The sequence below is a fragment of the Corvus kubaryi genome, unplaced genomic scaffold, assembly GCF_017639235.1.
Source record: "Corvus kubaryi isolate FWS band 111438036 unplaced genomic scaffold, C.kubaryi_AGA036_p1.0 134, whole genome shotgun sequence".
Taxonomy (NCBI): domain Eukaryota; kingdom Metazoa; phylum Chordata; class Aves; order Passeriformes; family Corvidae; genus Corvus; species Corvus kubaryi.
Genome location: NW_024580668.1, coordinates 5,437,444 through 5,458,915, shown reverse-complemented (window position 1 = coordinate 5,458,915; position 21,472 = coordinate 5,437,444). Strand labels below are relative to the sequence as shown.

Genomic DNA, 21,472 nt, shown 5'->3' with positions numbered 1-21,472 from the left:
GGAACTTGTCACTAATTCTTTCCATCAAAACATGCTGTTTCTAGTCTTGGGAGAGAGACATTTTGCTTGTTACCGAGTATGAAACAAGAGGCTTGTTAAAGGCTTTAATTATAAAGCATTTCAGAGGGACTTAATATTACAGCTCCCCCTGAAAGGCAGGGATGAAAGCAGGGCCTTTGAGAAATTGTGCTGATGGGGTTCATCCAAGGAGATATCCTGAATAATTCAGCTGCATGTTCTGCACCTCTCACTGCTCACAGCTGATGGTAAGAGACTGCTGAACACCTCGGCAGCACCCACCCAGCTCAAAGACATCCTGCAACACTTCCACAGCACTCTCATCCAAAGTCACCTGTCCAGATGACCTGGCTGGAGTGGCTTACAGAGTTCAGGAATACAGTGCAGAAAATTTTCAATTGCAATTAAAAAAAAAAGTCTCAGCATCAAGAGAAAAATAAAATAATGTTTTCACTCTGCAGTGGCAGAATGCCACTGCCACTCAGGATCCACATGATCCCCCCCTATGCAGCACTAGGAAAATGCAGAGTAGTGCTGAATTTTATATACCATCCTTCTTTGGAGTGTACTGACAAAAAAAGGGCAGCTCTTAAGCAGGGAGGCTGCGTGACTGTGCTCAACACCAGCCACAGCCCAGCACCTCCTCCTGTGCCTTTTCTGAAAGGACTCAGTGTCCTGTTGAAGAGCAGGAATCATCCTGGAGCCTGTCCCTGGACAGCCAGACCATCTCACCTGACCAGGGCCCCTGACATCCTCCATCCATAGGAGGGATGGAGCTCAAGTCTGTTCAAATAAGAGACTACTCCTGCGTAGCCAGAACTCCAGCCCAAAGCTGGGGCTGCAGGACTTTGCACCTTAAACACCTTACTCAGCCATTTGATTTATTAGGACTAAGTTCTTCACATTAATTAGATGTTGCTAGTTGATCCTGTCCCACGGGGAGCCTTCCAAAGCTTTCAGTTGTGGATAAAAGGGTGTGGGTCCCCATGACTGACACCTCCCCGGGCTCCTGTTTCCAAGAGCAATCAGGAGCGATGCTGGGGCTGTTCCAGAATTAAATATCCTGTGGAATGCAGGAACTGAACAACTATGGGGTTTCTTCCCCATTTCCTCTCTGCAGAAGTTGAAACTTGAAGTCTGAAGGGCTTCATACTTCCCAAACTCTTTTTGCTTCCATAGAGAATCACAGCCAGCCTTTCCCAAAGCCTGCTGGCCACAGCAGTGTCCTGCTGCAGGGACTCCACTGCTGCAAACAGGAACACGTGTCCTTTGCCCTCTTCTGGGGTGTCCCCTGAAGCCACGAAAAGCAGTGGAAGCTGCCAAGGTGCCAGCTCTGAACATCTCACACTACAAAACCAGAGTGAGATTCCCAGGAAAACATTAGCCCAAAGGACACTCGGAGGGAGCAGCTGGAAATCAATGAGGTTCTCTCTTCAGACCAGCCTGGGTCAGGGAGCTGCAGGGAAAGCTCCCCACCGCAGGCACAAACACTCCTTGTTCACCATGTTCCAGGGAACTCATACTTTTTTTTTTTTACCTCCTTATCCAAAAGAAAATGACCTGCATGGAATGAATAGATTTTTTCAAGGTTGCTTAAGGGCCCAATTCCAATAAATGTACTTCAGACGAGCTTTAAAAACCCCTGCACTATTCCATAAGCAGCTCAGAGAGACAAGAGCTGCTCAAACAAAATCGAAGCAGGAACCCAGACTTCCACATTTGATATGGTCTTGCTGAAGGTCCATGTGATGCTCATTTATCCACTGCCAACTACAGGACACAGTTCAGTCCTTATCCAACAGATGCATGGAAGCAATATTCTTAATATCTATGGAAACATCAATTAAAAGTAACAGAACAAGATTTTCTCCTCCATTAAGTCCTGGGTTATGTAGTCTTCTCCCTCTGCAGGAGGTTCAGCTTTGTTTCAGCTGCCTGCTGAAACAAAGACCCTCCATTTCCTTTTGGGCCACTACAGACTCAGGTCTGCCAACACACGAGCCAGATCCTGACACGTCATGTGCCAAAGTGAGGGATAACCACGATGACAATATTGAAATAAAACTATTAAGATAAAAGCAGTGTCCAGTGCTGCATATTGAAGTCTCTTGTAGCCTCTCTAGAAATGTAGGTGCTCTGAAGCATCACATAAATCTCTCTCTGAACTACTGAATGTGCACTGACCACACACACATCGTACCCCTGCACTCAACCTTGTGCCAAAAGAGAAATACTCTACTTTGCAAGCAGGGTCACGAACCCCTGAGCTCTCCCTGGATTGATGCTGCAAAGAACCTGAGGCTGCTCAGCACCTCCATTCGCTGTTCTGACTCCTGCAGAATGAGGTCTCTTGCGAGGACAGTGATTTTCCAGGTCCATCCACCCCTGAAGGATGTCCAGAGGCTGCAGATCTGGAGAACAAGAGCAGCTTCTCTGCCCCATTGGCTCTGCCCCTGCTCCACCCCTCGCCCGAGCCAGCCCCTGCCTGTGTCACTCACATCAATGCCGTCCTTGCCAGATGGTCCAGGGGGTCCTTGTGGTCCAGGAGGGCCTTGTGGTCCAATTCTCTGAAGGGACTGAGGAAAAGTGAAAGACAAGAGCTTATTTTTGCATCAGAAGAAACACTAGAGGGTTAGATCAGAAAGCAATGGCCAAGTCCCACAGCTTAACCCAAAATCTGCACCCCCTGCCAGCCTGGGTGGGCTCAAAGTTGCTCCAGAGCAGTGCCAGGCTCTTTGGAAAACCCAGAGCACATCCCCAGCTCCTTGCACTGGTGCCTTATACTGGGAATCCAAGCTGGTCACTGGGCAGCAAAGGGGTTTGGTTGTACAGGAAATTGTTCTGACTACAGGCACATTTTGGGTTGGGCAGAGGAGGAAATGCAAAGCCCATGGAAAAGGTGCCAAGTGCTCGGTAGAAATAATTAATTTATAGCCACAGTCTGATGGGGTGATGGCAAAGCCAGGCAGACACCAATGAACACAGGAGGAGAAAGGGAAGGTCTCCTCTCTGAGCAGAGTGCTGCTTAAAAATCTGGGATTTCAGAAAGGTCTGAGGTGGGTTGAAGGAAAGAAAGGTCCAATCAATGACTTCTGTATGGAGAGGGCTCCAGAGAGCAACTTGCTGTAGCTTTAGGGAACAAAGGTTTCATTGTAGAAGCAGCTCTGCTCGCAGCAGAGTTCTGAATTCCCAAGCCAGGCTGCGAGAATTCCTCACTAACAATGAAAAACTCACTGAGGAGTCACTTCCCCAGACAATAATATTAACACCAGACAGGGAAGCTTAAGGCAGCTTCATGTCTCAAGTGAGCAAGGGCTAAATATGCTGTAATATTTGAAAATTGATTGAGGAAGTGAGTAAGAAATTCTGATTCAGATAAAGACCCAGATCAGATCAGTCTAGCTGGAAATCTGTTACTTCATTTTAAAAGAAAACTGTTTCTCTTGCATCAACACATCTCCATTTTCCAAGGCTTTCTCTCTCATAATTGCAGGGCTGAATGGGAAAACAACACTTTTACAGGAACATAAACCAACAGTTTTTACACCTACCCACACAGGTACAAACCCAGGTGCACATTTGTAATAAACTTTAGACTAACAACCTGCCTACTGCCACGTTTCACCCCACAGGTACAACACACACAGCCCACTCTCTTTTACCCTTACAGGATTTTCCTTGAGCAGGAGATACAAATGAGGTTTCTCACCTGAGCTGATGCTGTGGCCAAGAGCTGACACAGGGAGAGGAGCCCAAGGGCAGAGAATCCAGCCATGGTGCCCAGGCTCTGCCTCTCTCCCTTCCTCCAGGCCGGCCAAACCCTTTCTCCTCCAGGGTCCAGCAGATCCCTCCTCCTCCTCCCGGGTCTCAGCTTACGGAGCAGAGATGCCTCGCCTCCAGATAAACCTGTGGCTCCAGCTGGAGCAAGGCGAGAGGGGCCGAGCTTGGAGCAGAGGAGGTGGGAGAAGGAGGGGGAGCAGCAGGCAGGCAGAGCAGCTCTCATTCATGCCCTGCTGGGCAGCCCCAGCCTCCTCCTCCAGGAGCCTGTGCAAGCGCTGGATTGGGATACCAGACACAGGAGCAAAATTGGGTTACTCCAGCTGCAAATACAGAGCTGTTCCTCAGGTCTCACCCAGGAGATTTCCCCAAGCCCATCACCACCTCTGTGCTGGACAGGTAAAAACATCACAGGGTGAGTTATGCAATGCCTGAGGCCACCTAACTCCAGCAGGGACATTAACAAACCTGTAATGCTGCAAGATCACTACCGAGAAATGCACTTACAGCTTAGTGAGGTGCTTTGTTAGCTCTGGAGGCTGTTCACATCTGGTTTCGGAGTTTTTTCAGGGTGATCTGAAGAGCACTAACTGATTCCTTGGGAAATGATGAATGCTGGTCAGAAAACAAGACGATCACAGACAGACACAAGGAGGAAGGAAAGATGAGAAACATTCTCAAAGCCACAAAAAAAAAGTAAAAATTGAAATACTGCAAGGAAGAAAGAGGAGGACACTTCCCAGCTAGGTGATCCCAAGTGGCAATAGATTCATGAAGATGCATGTCCTGCAAAGAGCTTCACGCTTCCCTTTATGGATTAAAGACAATTTCATCTAAAGCAGGGCTTGGAAGTGGAGAGGAACAGTGGCAAGGTTCCTCAGGGCTGAAATGACACAGCGCAGCTGTCTAGGAAGATGAGAAGTGGAAAAGCAAACTTTAAGAACTGAAACACTGCATTTCAGCTTGACATTCTGATGCCAGGAGGGTTGTATGAGCACACTGTGCATGTCTGTCCAGCTCCCCAGCAGCCAGGATTCCTAGAGCTTTGTCGGAGGGATAAAGGACTCAGATTTACCAAGTTCCCACATGATTTTGTGGAACAGACAGCTGGGGACAGAAAGGGAACATGCATCCGTAAGTCTGATGGCTTCACAGTAACTGGAATCCTTTATTAGACACTCTGAACCCCGAAGAGGGAGAGCAGTGAAGTCCCATGGACAGCTTTGCACAGTTTGTATCTCCTCCTCCACACTAAGGCCAACTATGGCAGGAGGGAAGGCAAAGCAGACCCAAATTCCTCCGCCACACCTTGTCCAGAGCAAGCCAGGGTTTGGGGAGCTGCAGCAGGTGGAGCCTGCCCGCAACAGCACAGGAAGAGCCCTGGGAGTGTTCACCTTCAAGCCCACCCCACAGACCAAAAGGACTCCCAGTAACCCTCTCATCCCACACCCACAGGCAGAGGCAGCAGAGCTGAGGGGACACAGTGACTTACAGAAATTGTTACCACAAAGACACCCCTGTCCTTTTGTCCCGAGGGAAAAAACCCCTGAACTGAAGCTCGCACAGCGAGGCTGGGCAGGTGCCCCCCTGCCCGGAGCCCCAGGGGGGGCTCAAAGCAGAGTCCTGGTTAGCTCTGCAGAGCACCACAACACCTCTGGGAGGATGGCTGCAAAGGCAACGCAAAACACACTGGAACATCCAGACACCCCATCCCTGGAAGTGTTCAAAGCCAGGCTGGATGGTGCTTTGAGCAACCTGGCACAGTGGAAGGTGTCCCTTCCCCTGGCAGGGGGTTGGAACAAGATGAACTTTGAGGTCCCTTCTAACCCAAACCATTCTGTGATCCTGTAATTTCCAAGCACATCATTACACATGCAGCAGAGGGGGGGCGTTTTCCCCAAAAACATTCACTGGGCATGTCTTAAGAGGTGGAGGAAGTCTGGGCATCACCTCCACATGGAAGAAGAGGCAGGTGTGCCATGGTGAGCCCAGCAGAGCACACACCTGTTGGAGAGAATGAAGCAACAGCTCATGGCTACAGGGGGAGGGCGGTGGTGGGTAAATACAGGGCCATATCCTACACTCAGAAATGAAAAAATGTAAGTGGAAACTGATATGCATTAAATTCATGCTTTAATAAAGGAATTAACATAACAGACTCTGTGATACAGTTCTGAGTGCTGGTAAACACCTTGTGAACTCACCACACACACCTACAGCCAAAATTAAACCTGGCAGGAGAGGAAAGGGGCTGATTTGAGCATTCACTCCAGGTTGGGGCTCACAGTGAAATCCCATTAAACACAAAACCAAACCTCACCATAACAAGATATAGGATCTATGCCCCAAATGAGCACATATTCACAATGAAAACTTCATTAAATAAGAAAATTACTATAAATCTGTACAAAAGCCACAATTAACAATTCTTAGGAATCTGTTATGAAAGAATTCTCACTCAACATCTTCAAGTATTTACAGCTGTAGTTAAGTGTAGTATTATTGGCTATTTAACTCCATCTGTTTATAAGAAGAAAAGAAGTATTTTAAAAACATTAAAGCCTTTTTTCAGCACATGTGCGACCATGAACATCAGATGTTAAGCTTGCAGACTTTTATTCCCACGCATGTATGTGGCATGCTGAATCAGAACCTACAGTCTGGGAAGGCAAATCACCCCTCAAATCCCCTGAAACACGAAGCTTCTTAAGAGCTGTAGCAGAGAGGAAAAACATTGACATTGCACAGGCTGCTGCATCTGCTCTCTGGCCATCTCCTACACAAACCAAGCATCACCAAAGAACCTCAAAACCAACCCAAACAAGCTGAGCAAACAGCAAGTCCAGACCTTCAGGCTATTGGAAACAGTTTCCTCTGCTTCATGAAACGGATCCTCTGTTGTACATTTTTAGGAGTGAAGGTGCTAAACGGTTTTAATGCTCCTTCAGACTCGGTGGAATATTGTACAAGCATGGCAGAACAGCTGACAAGGTCAGGAACCACTGAGGCAGGCAAAGAGCTGGCAAGGTCTGAAAATAAAGTCTTGAGGGCTGGAAATAAACGAACCAGACAAGCATAGCCTCTCCAATTAACGTTTCAATTAACTGCCCCACAAAGCCCAGTGGTTTCCAGACAAGCTGCACTGCAACATGCCCTGGCTATCTGACATTAAAGGCAAAGCAACCCTGCCCTAAGTGGGAAATGGGTTGGATCTGACACATCAAACCTCACACCATGGGCCTGCAGAAAAGAGCCCCCCCCCGGCCACTCCAAATTACCAGCAAAGGCTGAAAAATATGCACTGGGAAATATTTGTACTGTTCTGGCAACTGAGAAACGAGGGCCTTTGAAACAGTCATGGACACAAAAATCTGTGGAAGACTATAAAGGGTCTAAAAGTGGTGGGAAAACCTGGGGAAGAGCAGCTCTAAAGGGTTTTATGCAAAACCTGGAGCTTATTCTCTTAGAAATCAGTAGGTAACTTGTAGTCTTAACAACTCTAACAAGAATTACAAAGCAACCTCTGTGGGGATGAAGAGAACTAATTACCCAGCACTTTGCACCTCTGAGAACAGAATCTCTACACAAAGGTTCATACTGGTCAGAGACACATTTTGGCTTTTTATCCCAGTCTAAAGCCCAACCTACTTTGCTTACAGGAGGAGAGGCAACTACACTCTGACATCGTGTGAAATCCATATACTCATCTCTTTTAGAGAAACAGCACTTTTGCCAGGAAAAAACTCCTGGTAAGGTCCAGCCTTTCACAATAACAAACAGAAGTCACACAGTAGTAGAAAGGCCTGGCAAATTAGGTCATGCTGTCTTACATTAAAAATCATTGTCTTTAACAAACACTTAAGGAATTCAAACAAGGAGACAGATAGTTCTCCTCTTCTCTTTCAGTAGGAACATGACCAGAATCAAAGCAAAGTGCAAAAATCCCCGTTGCTCCAAGATAGCCCTGAACATCTGATAAAACCCAGGAACAGGACACAGCCTGTCCATGAAGATGAGTAATTGAGTCTTCCTCTTTATAGTAACCAAGAGCTGGATCTCAGTGAGTTTACTAGAGATGATTAAAAAAACATGGAAGAGTGAGACAGGGGCCAGCTAAATCATCCCAAAAGAAATTTATTCAGTTCTCCAAGCCACCAAAGCTGGCTCCCAGCAGACAGGGCAGTGCCATCTCTGCTGGCTCGGGCGCTTGCCGTGCTGCTCTCACTCTGCTGCTCCCTCCTCTCCACCAGGCTCTGCTGCATTCTCAGAGCCTTCAGCTTTTTCTTCTGGGACCTCAGCACTGTTTTCTTCAGGACAAGTGGGTGTCATGCTCTGCTCATGACTCTCTGGAGCTTGCTTCTGGTCTGTGTCTTCTGCTTGCCCTTTTTCACCTGCATTTTCTGCCTTTTCCTGCTGTCCTACCCCATCTAGTTCACTTTTACCCCCCAGGAGTTTGCTGTTGCAGTGGTGCTGATCACCCCCTGCTGAGTCTTGATCTCCACTCGACTTCCAGCCATCCTTGACTGGAGCAGTGCAGCCAGTCCTGGGGAGCCCGGAAGCAGCTGGGGGTCTCACAGTCCCACCATCTGCATCACCACTACCACCACCGCCTTTCTCACTTGGCACTTCCACAGCTGTATTTTTCTCACTGACATTTTCTTTTCCACCCTCACCGTTAGCTGCAGATGGATTTGCCTTGGCACCAGAGGCTGAGGGCCCCATGCTCAGGTTTATGGCCAAGTTGACTGGTTTGTTTCTCAATGTTCTTTTATCAACCTTCCTGCGTTTCACAGCTGCATCCGTGGCCTCCAGCGCTGCCGGCTCTTTGGTGCTTGAATCATCTTCCTTCAGTGCTTCCTGGTCCTCTTCTGCCTGGGATTCCGGGCCTGAGGGGGGGATCTCTGCATCAATTGCACACTCTCCCAGATTATGGGAAATGTTTTCAATATCAGCAGAGTTTTTCAGCGATCCATCCCCTTTAGCATCTGCCATATTTGCACTCAGTTTTCTCTTCTTGCTCTCCTTTGTGCAATCATTCTCTGCTGTACCCTGCACTTCTTCAGCTTCACTTTTTAAATCCTTCTCCTCCAGCTGGGCAAATGAAGCCTCTTTCTCCTCTTCATCATCTCCTCCCTTCAGAACACATTTGCTTATCTTCTCCTTTACATGCTCATCACTCATTTCAGGCTGCAACTCTGCAGCATCTCCAGCTTTCTGTTCCACCTCTGGAGACTGGTTCTGATCCTTCCCCACAGAATCACCACATTTTTGACATGGAGTGTCCTGTTTATCCTCAGGCCTTTGGTGCAGCTGTGGCTTGGCAGAGCGGGGTCTGTACTTCCGGAGTTTGTCATGAGGCCCCCACACAAAGCTGCCCGGAGGTCTGAAGTGTTGCCAAGCATAGTGGACGAGTTCTCTCCTCTTCTCTTTGCTTCTGACAGTGAACAGGAAGTAATCCAAGGCACTTCTCTTGACATTTGGTAATGTCCCCTCAACAAGAGTTTCTGTGAGGAAAAACTTCACCAAGTGCACTTGATAGTCTTCATATCCCATCTCCCCCAGGCACTTCAGGATGCGAGTAATCCTCAAATTGTTGTGGCTGAACCTGAAGGAAACAGATAAGCAAAGATGTCAAGGGAAAGTCTTACAGGTCCCTGAGCCTCTGGGGCATCTGCAAAACGTTTTATCATTTACTGACTATGAACCATTAAAGACTATTTGACAATGCAAATGGGAGCACAGGTGGACTTACTTTTAACGCACCCACTGCTGCTGTTTGCCTTCAGCAGCTCCTTCCTAACCCTCCTTGGGCTGATAAGATTCATCATCTCAACTGCTTGGAAAGGTCTGGGCTTTCTGGATCAGCCACCAGTAGACAAGAGCCACCACACTGGGGCAGATATACAAGTCCTGCCCCTGACAGAGACCCTACAGGGTAAGCCTGTAGTGTTGAGACCACAGACATGAAAGAATGATGCCAAAACCTCAGGACTTAAGCCAGACACAGCTGGTTTTTCCTTTTTTTAATACTTGACAGACTTCAAGCTGTTTTTTCTTTTGTGATTATGCCCACTCCTTTCAAGAGGTTACTATCACCAGGAAGGGTCATTACTCTGCAAAACCTGCAGTAACATAAAAACATCCCATTTGCAGAGCACTTTTCAAACAAGGACTCAAAGCATTTTACACACATTAAGGGTGCTTCATAAACAGTCAGGAAACCATATGGAAAGACTTCTATTTTGTAGCTTAACAGAATAAAAGTTAAAAACACTTTCACTAGACAACATTTATCAACAGAAGTCTCCATTCCTCAGTGTCTGAGGATTTCTTTGATTCTGATGTCCCTCCCCCTGCAGAGAAGTGCCTGGCTGCAGTAAATGATCAACAGCATCAACACACTCACCTGTTCAAGTTTTCAAATCGTTCACGCCAATTATTTGCTCTCTTAAGTTCTCCAGTTTCTTCGTTGACCAGATGTATTCCATAAAATCCCAGCATGAGCTTGTAAGCACGGATAAACCTGTCCATAACTTCCTTGGACTTCCTAAAGGCCTGAAAACAAGACACAGCAATTAGCAGATGGTGCAACTCCCTAATTACCTGCACCTGTTTAAGTGGCACCTGAATTATAAACAAAGATTGATTTTATCACTAAGCATTTCACTTGCTGACACAAGAGGCAAATGCTTCACCATGAGCACTGTGCACACTAAAAACCCAAGGAAACAATGGAAAAAACCACCAGACTTCAAATACAATGTATTTAGGGGAAATCCTAACATCCTTCAGATCTCCAAAAAAAGAGAGACCAAAGCTTTAAATAAATACCTGGATTTCTTGACAGGTGAGTGGCCTGGCACGCCAGTTCATCCCGTGTTCACGTAAAGGGAACAGCCTGAAAGGAAAGAAATTTTCAGGCCAGATGAGCAAAGATGACATCCAACCCAGGGTACCCAACTTGTTAAAACTGAAAAAAGATTCCAGAACTTGTGATATCACAGGCATCACTTGGGGAACTCCCATCCTTATGGACACAGAAGTAGTTTTCTAGTAAATCCCTTCCATAAAAGCATTGTCTACACCAGTAACAAAAAACTTTGTTTATGTGGATCTTTCTCCTTGCCCTAACTTTGTGCTCCAAGACCACGAATGACTGAGATCTCTTGCCACAGCTGCACTGGAAACCTGTGTTTTCAGGAGTTCCAGTGCATTGCTTCCCGAGGAATACAACTCAATTAACTGAAGTAATTCTGGGCCTTGTGTGAAGCTGAAATCAGGAGCACAGATCCACCTGACACTTCAAAGAGGCACAACTAGAGAGAGGCACTGTGTTCATGCAGACAATTTACCACTGTATGTAAGAATGGTTTTCTTCCAGCATTTCATATTTGTCCCACCAAGATGAAAGCAGAGTTTCAATAAACACACCTGCAAGGAAAAGGAAAAGGTCAGGCAAGAAATGACACCAAATTGAAGTTAGCCAGTCACTCTACATGGCTCACTACCCAGACCCAGATATTTACACACAGGCATTAGCTAATGTTGACAGGACAACCAGCCAGAAAAAAAAAATCTTACTTTTCTACCACCAGAGTATTAAAGAAAATACAGCAGGAACATTTTAAAATGGTCACTCTTGGTGGGTTTTTGTTTGGCTTGGGTGGTGGTTTTGGTTGGTTGGTTTTTTATTAATTGTCTCACATGGATGAAACTACTCTCTCATCAATTCAACCAGCTGCAGCAGATGGCATCAAACAGCCACCACACAAGGTACTCACCGTGGGGCACAAAAGCGATCTCATTTTTATAAAAGCTTAAGTTCCACATCTCTTCTTCCTCCTCATTTTCTGGTTCTTTCAAATCCTGGAGATGAGAACAAGAAATGAACAAGCAGCAACCTTTTAAAAAGCAGTAATCACTCCAACACTTCTCCTTGCTTTCCCTCACATTTCCTACATATTTCAAGCTAAATCCTCAAAATGTGCTTTGGGAAGTAGCAGCTTGTTTCTGATGCACCCACACACACACACATCATCCCTTCCCCCTCACAGATGAACCCTTTGAAGGTGCTGAGCCTGTAAATGCAAAGGCAAAAGGATGCTCCCAAATCTAGGAAATGTTCCTGAAGGTAGAAGTGATGAGGAGGAGCCCCAGGAGCACATACTGGGTAATGGTTTCTGTATCTCTGCAGGTCTCTCGCCGCAGTCCAGTTGCGCCTCCCACTGCACTGGAGAGAAGAGACAGAGCAGAGACTCAGAATAAAATCACATTCTGTAAAATAAACAATGTCTTGACTGAATTCAACACTTCCCACAGGTTCCCCTGCATGTGCCCTGCACTCCCAGCACCCCCAAAACCAGCCAGATTGGTGCTGTAGTCATGTCTCTGCATTCCTGAAGACAAATTTAAACCAAGAGAAGTTAACACCATCTCCTGTAACAAAAACACTTCTTTTTCCTTCTCATCTTATTAATCAAGGTTTTTATGTTTTCTGTCTATCTTTTATCCCAGCTGGGTTTACCAATGAAAATGATCGGAACAAGCTCCCAAATATGAAGATCCCAAATACGAAAATTTCATTGTTTTTCTTTACCTCAGAGGTTTTAAAACAAGACATGTCTCTGAGCTGCTATAAACCCTAGTGGAGACAGAGGCTAGACTTTAAAGTGGTAGAATTTAGGATGCAGAAATATCCCTTGAATTCAAGATTCTCACTCCCTGTAGACATTACTGAAAAAAAAGTTTTCTCCATTTTTGCTTTATGCTCAAGATCAGCCCTGCTGACTCAGACAGTGGACAGCAACAGAGCCACATCATCACATGAGATATTTATTTTATTGGACTTTTCTTCCAATCATAATCTTCATTATCACCCGTCTTTCCATGTAACCAAACCTTATGTCAAGCCTACCTGAAAACTCCCCCAAGACAGCAGTGAGGAATTTGAGCCTTGATCCTGCAAATAAAAAGCATTTAGTTGGAACATTTTGAAACCAATCTTCACTAAGAAAATAAAAAATAGATACAAAATGAGAATACCCACAGCAGTGACTCACACGATCCCTATTAGTTGCCAAGTGACAGATTTACCAGGTTACAGCTGAATTCACTGTATTTTATGCATAATTCAAATTGCTACAGAGAAAAACCTATGGTGCCATATGACTAGGCACCAGGTTCTCATCACAGATGTGCTAGATTCATTCCAAGTGTCACATTTAGACAGAATTCACAAAGAACAGCTTCATTTCCTCCTCTGAACTTCATGGAAATAGAAGTTGTAAGTATGACTTAGCTTAAAGTGCATTTTAACTGAATTATATACATTTTTATTTATGCATTTGATTACCTTAATGATTAGAGATTTTGTTACACTTCACAAGCAACACAGACAGGTTTAATCTTGCTGAGTGCTGAACCATCTTATCCCAAACCATGACAGCATTTTACAGCATTCTATCAATTGAGAACCACCAAAAGGAACAAGACTGCTCATGAAAAAATGGCACCCAAAGCATAGCACAGCCAGAAGGTTCAATGCCAGCTCACAGAGAGAACAGGGAAGTTGGGAAATGGGGGTAAGATATGCAGAATCTTGCAAAATAAGCATTGGAAGAAATTTAGAAGACATAAGCCGCAAAAACTCCAAGTTATTTCATAACCTCATTTGATATTTCTTATCACATGCACAGAGAAAAATAAAACCACTTTCTAACAAACACTGATCACTGATTCATTAATTATTAAGGCAGGAACTGGTCTACATTTGTAGCACCTTGCTGTTATGAAGTCACCCATTCAGCTGCCCTGATGACAGTTATGTGGCATTAATGACAATTTTGTTCCCCATTACAAAATAACTGATTCCCAGAAATTCTTTACATTTAAGGTTCTAAAATAACATCCTTGAACACAGTCAGGTGGGACAGGAGTACAGCAGACTGGGTTCCACTTAGGAAAAGAACTGGTTTGCTAAAGAGTCAGTGCAGATACGGAGACAGATGCAATGCCATGGTGTAAGGGGCTGCAAGGCTCATCCAGAAAGAAGCTAGATCCAGGGAAAAGGCAGTCTGGAGCACAGCAATCAGGAGAACAAGATGGGGAAGCAAAGAGAGCAAACCGCAGCTTTGCTCCTCCAAGTAGGTGTGGTCTCTGGGTCTCCACAAACTTCCAACTTAAGGCCTTTCTTTCCAGGTAAGACACAAAAACTAAACAGTGAGGCTGAAACTTCCCTGTAGAAATCAAACACCTTTTTGCCTCACAACAAAACTCAGTGGGTTTCACCCTCCAAACCTGCATTACACCAGGCAGAACATGCATTGCTGCAGGAAGAGTGAGGGAAGCAGAGAACACAGCCAGGAGAGGGTGACACAAACAGGATCTGGCTGAGAAATCAGCTGGAAATCCGCTGTAACCAGAAGGAATGTGGATTGTGAACAAGGCACAGGAATGAGAAAGATGATAAGAGTCCAGAAGAGCAATTGAAATCTTTTGTTGATGGAGATTCAGAAAAAGGCAGGACCATGGGGTTTGTTACTGAAACACCTGAACATGAACTCTAGGTGTTACAGCAACCTCAGAGGGAACTTTTTAAAATGAACACAACCCCCAAAGTTTTCAAAACTCTCTCGTGGAAGCTGAAGGCACTGAAATGCAAAAGAGCTGGAAAGACACACCTGCAGGAACTAGGCCATGAACACTCTCAAGAGACACAAGTGAAATGCAAAGACCAAAGCAGAATTTGAAGTTTGTTTTGAAAGTGCATAGTGAAAATAACAATAAAAAACTCTAACCTCAGTACTAAAGAAAGACATTAGACGCTTCAGGTGTAAAGAAAACCATCCAGGCTGAGGGGAGAAGAATGAGAATTAGTATAAAATAAGCAGAAGTAGGAACAAGTTTGGGAAATTGATCCATGGCTTTGACAGGCTGCAAAGGCGTAAATGGGCAGCAGAAGATTTACTGCTTCTTTGTGCACTCATTCTCAGTGCCCTTACAAATTTTCAGGCACTGTCAGACAGAGGTGACTACACATTCATCACTGAAGGAAGAGCTCCTCTTTAAAAATGCAGAACAATATTCCAGGGGCTGTAAGTCTCAGGGACAACAACATCCTCCTTTGTAAGGCAAAGCTGGGAAAGTCCATTCACTGGGTGAAAAAACGGTCCTTGCTTTTACAGTTGTCACAATCCAGAGCTGCTCTAAGAAAAAAAAAAAAAGAACCTCAAGAACAAACACATTCAAACAGAATAATGGGAACGTTCTGGAGTTATCAAAGCTTGTGAACTCCAGCCATGTACAAAACAAAGTTGATAGGGTGCCCTCAAACAGCACAAAACACTTCAAAGGAATTCACTGCCTCTTCCCTTCAGAATTACAACTATTCCGCCCAAAACACCTTTGGCCTTTCCCAGATCTATGCGCACAGAGAATTTATTCTTCCTTCAAGAGTGGTTATTTCTATATTTTAATGCTTATTAAGCAAAAAAGAAAGCTTAGTATTAAACTCCTTTAAAACTATATTCATTAGAAAGCTTTATTTTAAAAATAAGCATGAATAGCTGAAATGAAGCTTGAAGCGAAGGACTGGTTTCCCTTTCCCAGAAAGGGGAGGAGTTAAAGGACTGTAGTGTGTTTTGCCTGACATAGGAACTACTGAAAAGGAAAAAGTTGCATTTACCAAAGCAGTGCTGGAGAAGAAATTACTGGCACCCAATGGCAAACTGAAAAACACTGATGCTAAGAACAGGAACCTCAGATAAGACTAACTAATTCCTTTTATTTCAAATAAACAGTATTTTAAGGCACCAGACACAAGTGCTCATGTTTTGCAGCACCTTGCTCAAAACTGCACACATACCTCTAGTTTTCAAAACACAGCATTTTTTGGTTTTCAAAGTTGCTCTACACACGCTCCCTGAGAAATTAAACATGTCTAAGACACATAAAGAGTTACAGCTCATTTTAAAAAGTGAGCAGATGTTATGTAATGGCTTTTTATTGATGACACAGAAGAGTCTAGGGAAGGCCACCATACAAAGCTGAGGATACCAGCCACAAACTTAAAAGCAAGAACATCAATGCCATAATGTCAAATCCAGCGGCCATCAGCAGCGGTGAACAGGCAGGTGCCACACACAAAGCAGACCTGTATTTATGGGATAAAGTACCCACATCATAGGGAACCGTGCGGAAGAACGTATTAGAACCCAGCTCATGGCAGTGCAATGGATCTTGAGGAGTCACTAAGTGACAGCATCTCTCTGCCCCCCTCCTCCAGGGGGATTTGCTTCCTCAGAGGACAAATTCTGTGCTGAGGATGCCCCCGAGGGCCGCGGTGCCTCCCCCGGCCCCGAGCAGCGGCTGTGCCCGGGAGACCAGGGAAGGAAGGGTCGGGAAGGGGCTCCGGCTGCGGGGCCCGGCCAGAAAGGTCTGGAAGGGGTCCCGTCACGCCGTCCCGCCCGCAGGCTCCGCTCTGTCCCCGTGCCCCCCACACGCACCTGGCTGTGCCGGCAGCCCCCCGCCCGGCCCTGCCCCGGCTGCTCCCCCGCATTCTCCGGCTCCTCCGCCGCCGCTCCCTCCGGCTCGCCGCCGCCATCCTCCTCGTCGTCCTCCTCCCCCTCCCAGGTGGAGTCGTACGTCCAGAGGTTCGCCTCGTCCTCCGCCTCGTCCTCCTCCGCCCTGGAGGTGAACCAGGCCGCCATGGGGCGCGGCGGGGAAGGGGAACGGAAAGGGAAAGCGAAAGGGACGGGGATGTGGCGGCGGGACTACCCGCCCGCCCGCGCGCACAAAGCCCGGGCACGTGTGGGGGGGAACGGGGGACGGAAGCGCGAGCACGCCCCGCCCCCTTCCTGCGGCGCCGCGCCCCATTGGCTGCCGCCCGCGCGGCCCCTGCGCCCGCCCGCACCGCTCCTGCGGCGCCGGGAGCGCCCCCGGCCCCGCTCGCACTCCCCGGGCAGAGCGGGAGGGAACGGCGCTCTCCAGCCAAAGGAATAAAACAACAGCGTCCCAAAGAGCCAAGGGCGGCAATGAGCGGCTGCGCTGGGGTCTGCTAAAGCATTTACATTTGCCGATACTCAACTTCACATCCGAACAATTCCTAAAAAGTCTGCGTTGCGGGAGTGACCGCGAAATCCCCAAGTGGGCTTTCCTTGCTACGAGGTTGGTGCTGAGTGGTTGCACCAGTACACGCTATTGTCGACATATTTTTACTTTAAGCTACAAAAACATTTCATTAGTACAGCAAAAGTTTTTGAATGAAACCCCATGGATGAGGAGGATTTGCCCACAGGGATGTGAGACTTGAGAATTAAAAAATCTGCACTTTACGGCCAAAATCTATGTAGGTCATGACAAAGTAACCAGCACTGTAATGCTAAATTACTTTCAAAATAAGTTGGGCCAGATTTTAATCAAGTCACACAACAACTGCCATTTAGTAAAATAAAAACAAGTCAAATTTATTCTTTGTATAAAGCAAGAGAAGCAAATTAGGCAGACAAGAACGTGGCTGTGTACCTAGAATAAAGCAAAAACTAGAAGACTCCTAGTGCCTCACCATGAAGGCAATATTGCGAGATCAAGAAGTAACTCTTCTTTTTATTAACTGATAGTTAATATAGTGAAACAAATTCAGTACCATTTCAACCTGCTTCATTCACCATTCAACAAGTGTTTGTTGACTGTGATCCATCTTTTGACAACACAAAAATAGTAACTTCATCAAATCTCAATGTTCTAGCATATAAAAGATAAGCATTACAATGTCAGCAAGATTCTTCAGTTGTAGAACAACACAAACATTTTGGAAAACCAATTCCATTCACATCTACTAAAACTGCTTTAAAAAAATAAATAATTAAGTACAAACCCCATTATACACTACTGTATTACAAATGGACGAAGCAACACCTCCACTTGCATGCACAGCTCAGCTGATCCCTTACAAAACCATGTGTCATCACCAGATATTTTATTTAGGACATTTATTAATTATTTTAGTTAGGGGCATTATAATTTTCACTTTACTGATGGTTGTAAAATGTTATGTCAAAAAGGGTGAAACGAGGTCCTCCAGCAAAGAGAGCGAAAGAATACTTCAAATGCAGTAGTTACCTGCATTTAGAATTTTAGTTTTACTGAACCAAAAAATTGAGACATTTGATACAAATGGAAGGGAAATGGCGAAACATTACCCACAAATGGTCTGTAATACTCACAGACAGCAAAGGCAGAAAAAGCAACCCCACATTTACAGAAATCACCTCTGCTTTTGAAGGTCTGAGGCCCTGTGCCCCACTGGGCACTCGTTCCACGAGCTGTGCTGACACAGAGTGTGTTGCTGGTTTGAAATGCAGCCCTGGCACTGTCACACCCACCCTCCCCAGTGCCAGCTTTGTCCCCTTGCCCCAGGAAGGTGGTTCCTTGCTGTTGCTCAGAAAACACCTCAGGAGAGACAAAGCCAATGTGCAGATTCCTCAAATACTGGCTCAGATATCTTTTACTTCCTCCAAAAGTTTATGTAGCAACTGTGCTGCTCCTTGTTTTTCCTGCTCCCTCCTCCCATCCCAGAGTTTTTCACTGCTCCTCCTCAGCTCTACGTCCTGCGTCGTTTGGCGGCGCTGGGACTCGAGGGGTTGCTGTTGGCATTTAGAACCTTCTCGGTGACTCTGTTGCGCTTCCTCTTATCAGACCCTTCTTTGGATCCAGGATCTGATGAAGTTTTCTCTTTCTCTTTGCTGCTTGGCTTTTCAGTTGTTTTTCCTAAACTTCCAGAGGGTGCAAAAACTGAAATAGGATCAAAGTAATGATTCCAGATCAGAGTCATACACATAGGCAAACAATAGTGATATCAAACTTCTTTATATTCCATAAAACTTCTCAAAACAATCAACTCTCAACATCCTTGTCCACCATTTAAGTCTTACTTTCAGTTCTAAAGGAAAAATCTCTGAAAAAGGCACATCTTGCTTTTATTATCTGCTTTAAAGACAGGCATGTATTTTGACAGGCTAAAAATCAAACTCATTAAGTGGAAGTAAACAGCACTTAATATTAAAATACTTAAAAGGAACATTTACACAAACATAGGACCAATCTATGAAATATATAATCAGCAGCAATCATTACATTTGGTATCATAGATAGATTTTAAAACTGAACACCCAAAATGTGAAATTTAATATATTTTAAAATACATTTTAGATCTTTTATTACAATCTTTAAACACCACTTATTCAGTGATATAAATATGATGAAATTATATTGTTAGCAGTTGGCTTGGTCTGGTAAGATAAACAGCAGGATCTCTACTGTTCACATTTGACTTGTTCTACAGCAAAGTGTTAGAAAAACAAGCCTTTTATTTAAAAGCAGCACGATAATGAGAATAAAATAAAATAAACACTCTGCCCACCTTCCCATTTCAGCACACAATTTTACAATCTTTTTTGATTTATAGGCCCTATTTCCCCCATGACTACAAAGTTCCCAACACGGCATTTAAGTTCAATAAAATGAGACTCAGCTTTCTTCCAGAGATCCTCAGATTCCTTCAGACTCCCAGAGGTTTTTCAAATACATATTAAAGCAAAAAATCTCCAAAGCTATACAACTTTGCACAGATGAATTAGGAGCAAAGAAGAAATCTTCTCGATAAGCAGCTGCTTACTCTGTGCACTCTAAATTAGTCAAGTTCTTAGCATGAGCACAGGCTAAGTCTGAGTACAAATCACAAAGTACACTGCATTTGGATTTACATTTTAACATTAATTTCTCAATTACAGTTGGTTTTTAATCTCGTATTACACAGTAGAGAGTTACAAAATTACCTTCTTCAGGACCTGCATGCGTTTCCATCTCTTCTTTTAAAATTTCCTCTTTCACTTCTTCTTCCATCATTACTTTTCCTACAGAAAGGATTGTTATTAATGGTTAGGTGGTTTTAGGGAGAGTTTTGTTTAAGATTCTGAGATGAGATTAAAGCAACCAAGAATCAGCGACTACAGTCACATCTCACCTTCTCTCACTTCTTGAATCATTTCGTCAGGAAGAGCAAAATTCTTCTCTATATTAGGGAATGGAAGAATCTCAGATTCATGCTTAGAAAGAAAAGAAGGATCTCTGTGAGTGACTGGTAAAGACTTTAATTTGAATTTTGACAGACATTCTTAAGTTCTATTTTACATGCAATTAGGAGCTAAATAATTCTTAACAAGACACTTCAGAAGTTAGAGAAGCAGGAGGCTTCTGGTATCAAACTGATTACTAAGGTCAGGATACCTGAGATCACAACTCGTGGTCATTTGAGATCATTTTTGGAATCCAAACATAGCAAATTCTTATGTAAACACTACAACTTTCTCATTTGACACTTATGTACGTATCTAAACATTTTCTGGATCAGCATTTAGGCAACTTTAATAAACAAAGTCAGAACATGGTATCAAAAAAACCCCAAAAACCCTCACAAGCCACTGCAGGTTTTATCGTCTCCTACCTAATCTACTTTTACTCAGGGAAAACTCCATCAACTCACTGGAATGACACCTAATTCTAAGTATCATGGAAGGTACAACAGGCCCAGTGATTTTGGCCTGTCAAACTTCTGAACTCAATGAAACCACGTGGCAGTACCGACCCTTTATACTCACAAGAGCCTGCATATCATACATGGTGCTCAGATGGTCCCAGATCACTTTAGATGAGATCTGCCGTCCGATATTCTGGCTGAATTTATCCCGGATACAAATCATGTGGAAATGGCGATTCACACCTGGGGGAAGAACCCAGTGCAATTAATGTTGCTAACAGTGTTATTTATGACATTTAGAGATATACGTAAGCTTATTTACTTATGAATTAAAAAAGCCATGTTGTTACAAAGAACACGTACATTATAGGAGAGACGGCTGGCAGCTGGGCAGGCTGATTTTTCACCTTACACTGCAGGTGCTATTCTCTGGGGAGCTGAGGGTGCCCCTGTGGGTAATTCTGACACACAGAGCTTTTAGAGAGGCTGTGTGAGAAACAACTGGAGGAAAGTATTAGGAGTGCTGTGTCCAGTTCTGCGCTCTTGAGTACAAGAGAGACACGGAGCTCCTGGTACGGGTCCACCAAGGGCAACAGAGATGAAGGAACTTGAGCATCTCTCTGACAACGAAAAACTGAGGGAGCTGGGCCTGTTCAATCCCCAGAAGGGATGTCTAAGAGGGGACCTCAGCAACGTTTATAAATATCTAAAGGGGGGTGCCAAGAGGATGGATCCAGACTCTGCTCGGCGGTGCAGAGCAATAGGACATAAAGCAATGGGCAGAAACTGATGCACAGGAAGCGCCACCTAAATACGAGGAAGAACTTCTTTACGGCGGGCACTGCCCAGAGAGACTGCGGAGCCTCCCTCACTGGAGATATTCCAGAACGGTCGGAACACAATCCCGGGCCAAGTGCTCCGGGACGACCCTGCCTAAGCAGGCGAGCCCCTGTAGTCCCTGCAGCCTGACCCGCTCTGTGATGCTGGGGAAGCGCAGGGCAGGCGGTCACACGGCGGCTCAGCGGCCCGGCCGGGCCCGGCGCCCCCTCCCACAGGCCCCGCCGCAGCCCCGCGGCCCCGGGCCGGCTGCAGGGCGGCCGCTGAGGCCGCTGGAGCCGCTCGGGAGCTCCCGCCCGGCCCCCG

The 21,472-nt window shown here is 45.4% G+C and overlaps 3 protein-coding genes across 4 annotated transcripts in view; all 3 read right to left on the bottom strand.

Annotated features, from left to right (window-relative positions):
- The window catches only part of COL9A3 (collagen type IX alpha 3 chain), a 33,189-nt gene extending 29,183 nt beyond the window's left edge, over positions 1-4,006 (bottom strand). The window contains exons 1-2 of the mRNA XM_042046400.1: positions 3,728-4,006; positions 2,517-2,594 (exon numbers count right to left, since the gene is read on the bottom strand). Coding sequence (XP_041902334.1) covers positions 2,517-2,594; positions 3,728-3,793 — 144 coding nt within the window. The 5' untranslated portion in view covers positions 3,794-4,006. The remainder of the gene's footprint in view (positions 1-2,516; positions 2,595-3,727) is intronic.
- Positions 4,007-5,911: 1,905 nt separating this feature from the next.
- OGFR (opioid growth factor receptor) lies at positions 5,912-16,629 on the bottom strand. 2 transcript variants are annotated; one of them, XM_042046378.1, is made up of 9 exons: positions 16,299-16,629; positions 14,592-14,645; positions 12,710-12,754; positions 11,963-12,025; positions 11,577-11,661; positions 11,148-11,226; positions 10,627-10,693; positions 10,202-10,350; positions 5,912-9,400 (listed from the first exon to the last, which is right to left on the bottom strand). In XM_042046378.1, the coding sequence occupies exons 1-9, from the start codon at positions 16,500-16,502 to the stop codon at positions 8,017-8,019; spliced, it is 2,130 nt and encodes a 709-aa protein (XP_041902312.1). In that variant the 5' UTR covers positions 16,503-16,629; the 3' UTR covers positions 5,912-8,016. The 2 variants fall into 2 exon arrangements, with proteins under 2 accessions (XP_041902312.1, XP_041902322.1); XM_042046388.1 differs by lacking the exon at positions 14,592-14,645 and having other exon boundaries at positions 16,299-16,628.
- Positions 16,630-17,232: 603 nt separating this feature from the next.
- On the bottom strand, positions 17,233-21,172 carry LOC121673229 (MRG domain binding protein). The gene is made up of 5 exons (XM_042046363.1): positions 20,693-21,172; positions 20,451-20,572; positions 19,817-19,898; positions 19,629-19,706; positions 17,233-18,585 (listed from the first exon to the last, which is right to left on the bottom strand). The coding sequence occupies exons 2-5, from the start codon at positions 20,550-20,552 to the stop codon at positions 18,395-18,397; spliced, it is 453 nt and encodes a 150-aa protein (XP_041902297.1). The 5' UTR covers positions 20,553-20,572; positions 20,693-21,172; the 3' UTR covers positions 17,233-18,394.
- Between the last annotated feature and the right edge of the window lie 300 nt (positions 21,173-21,472).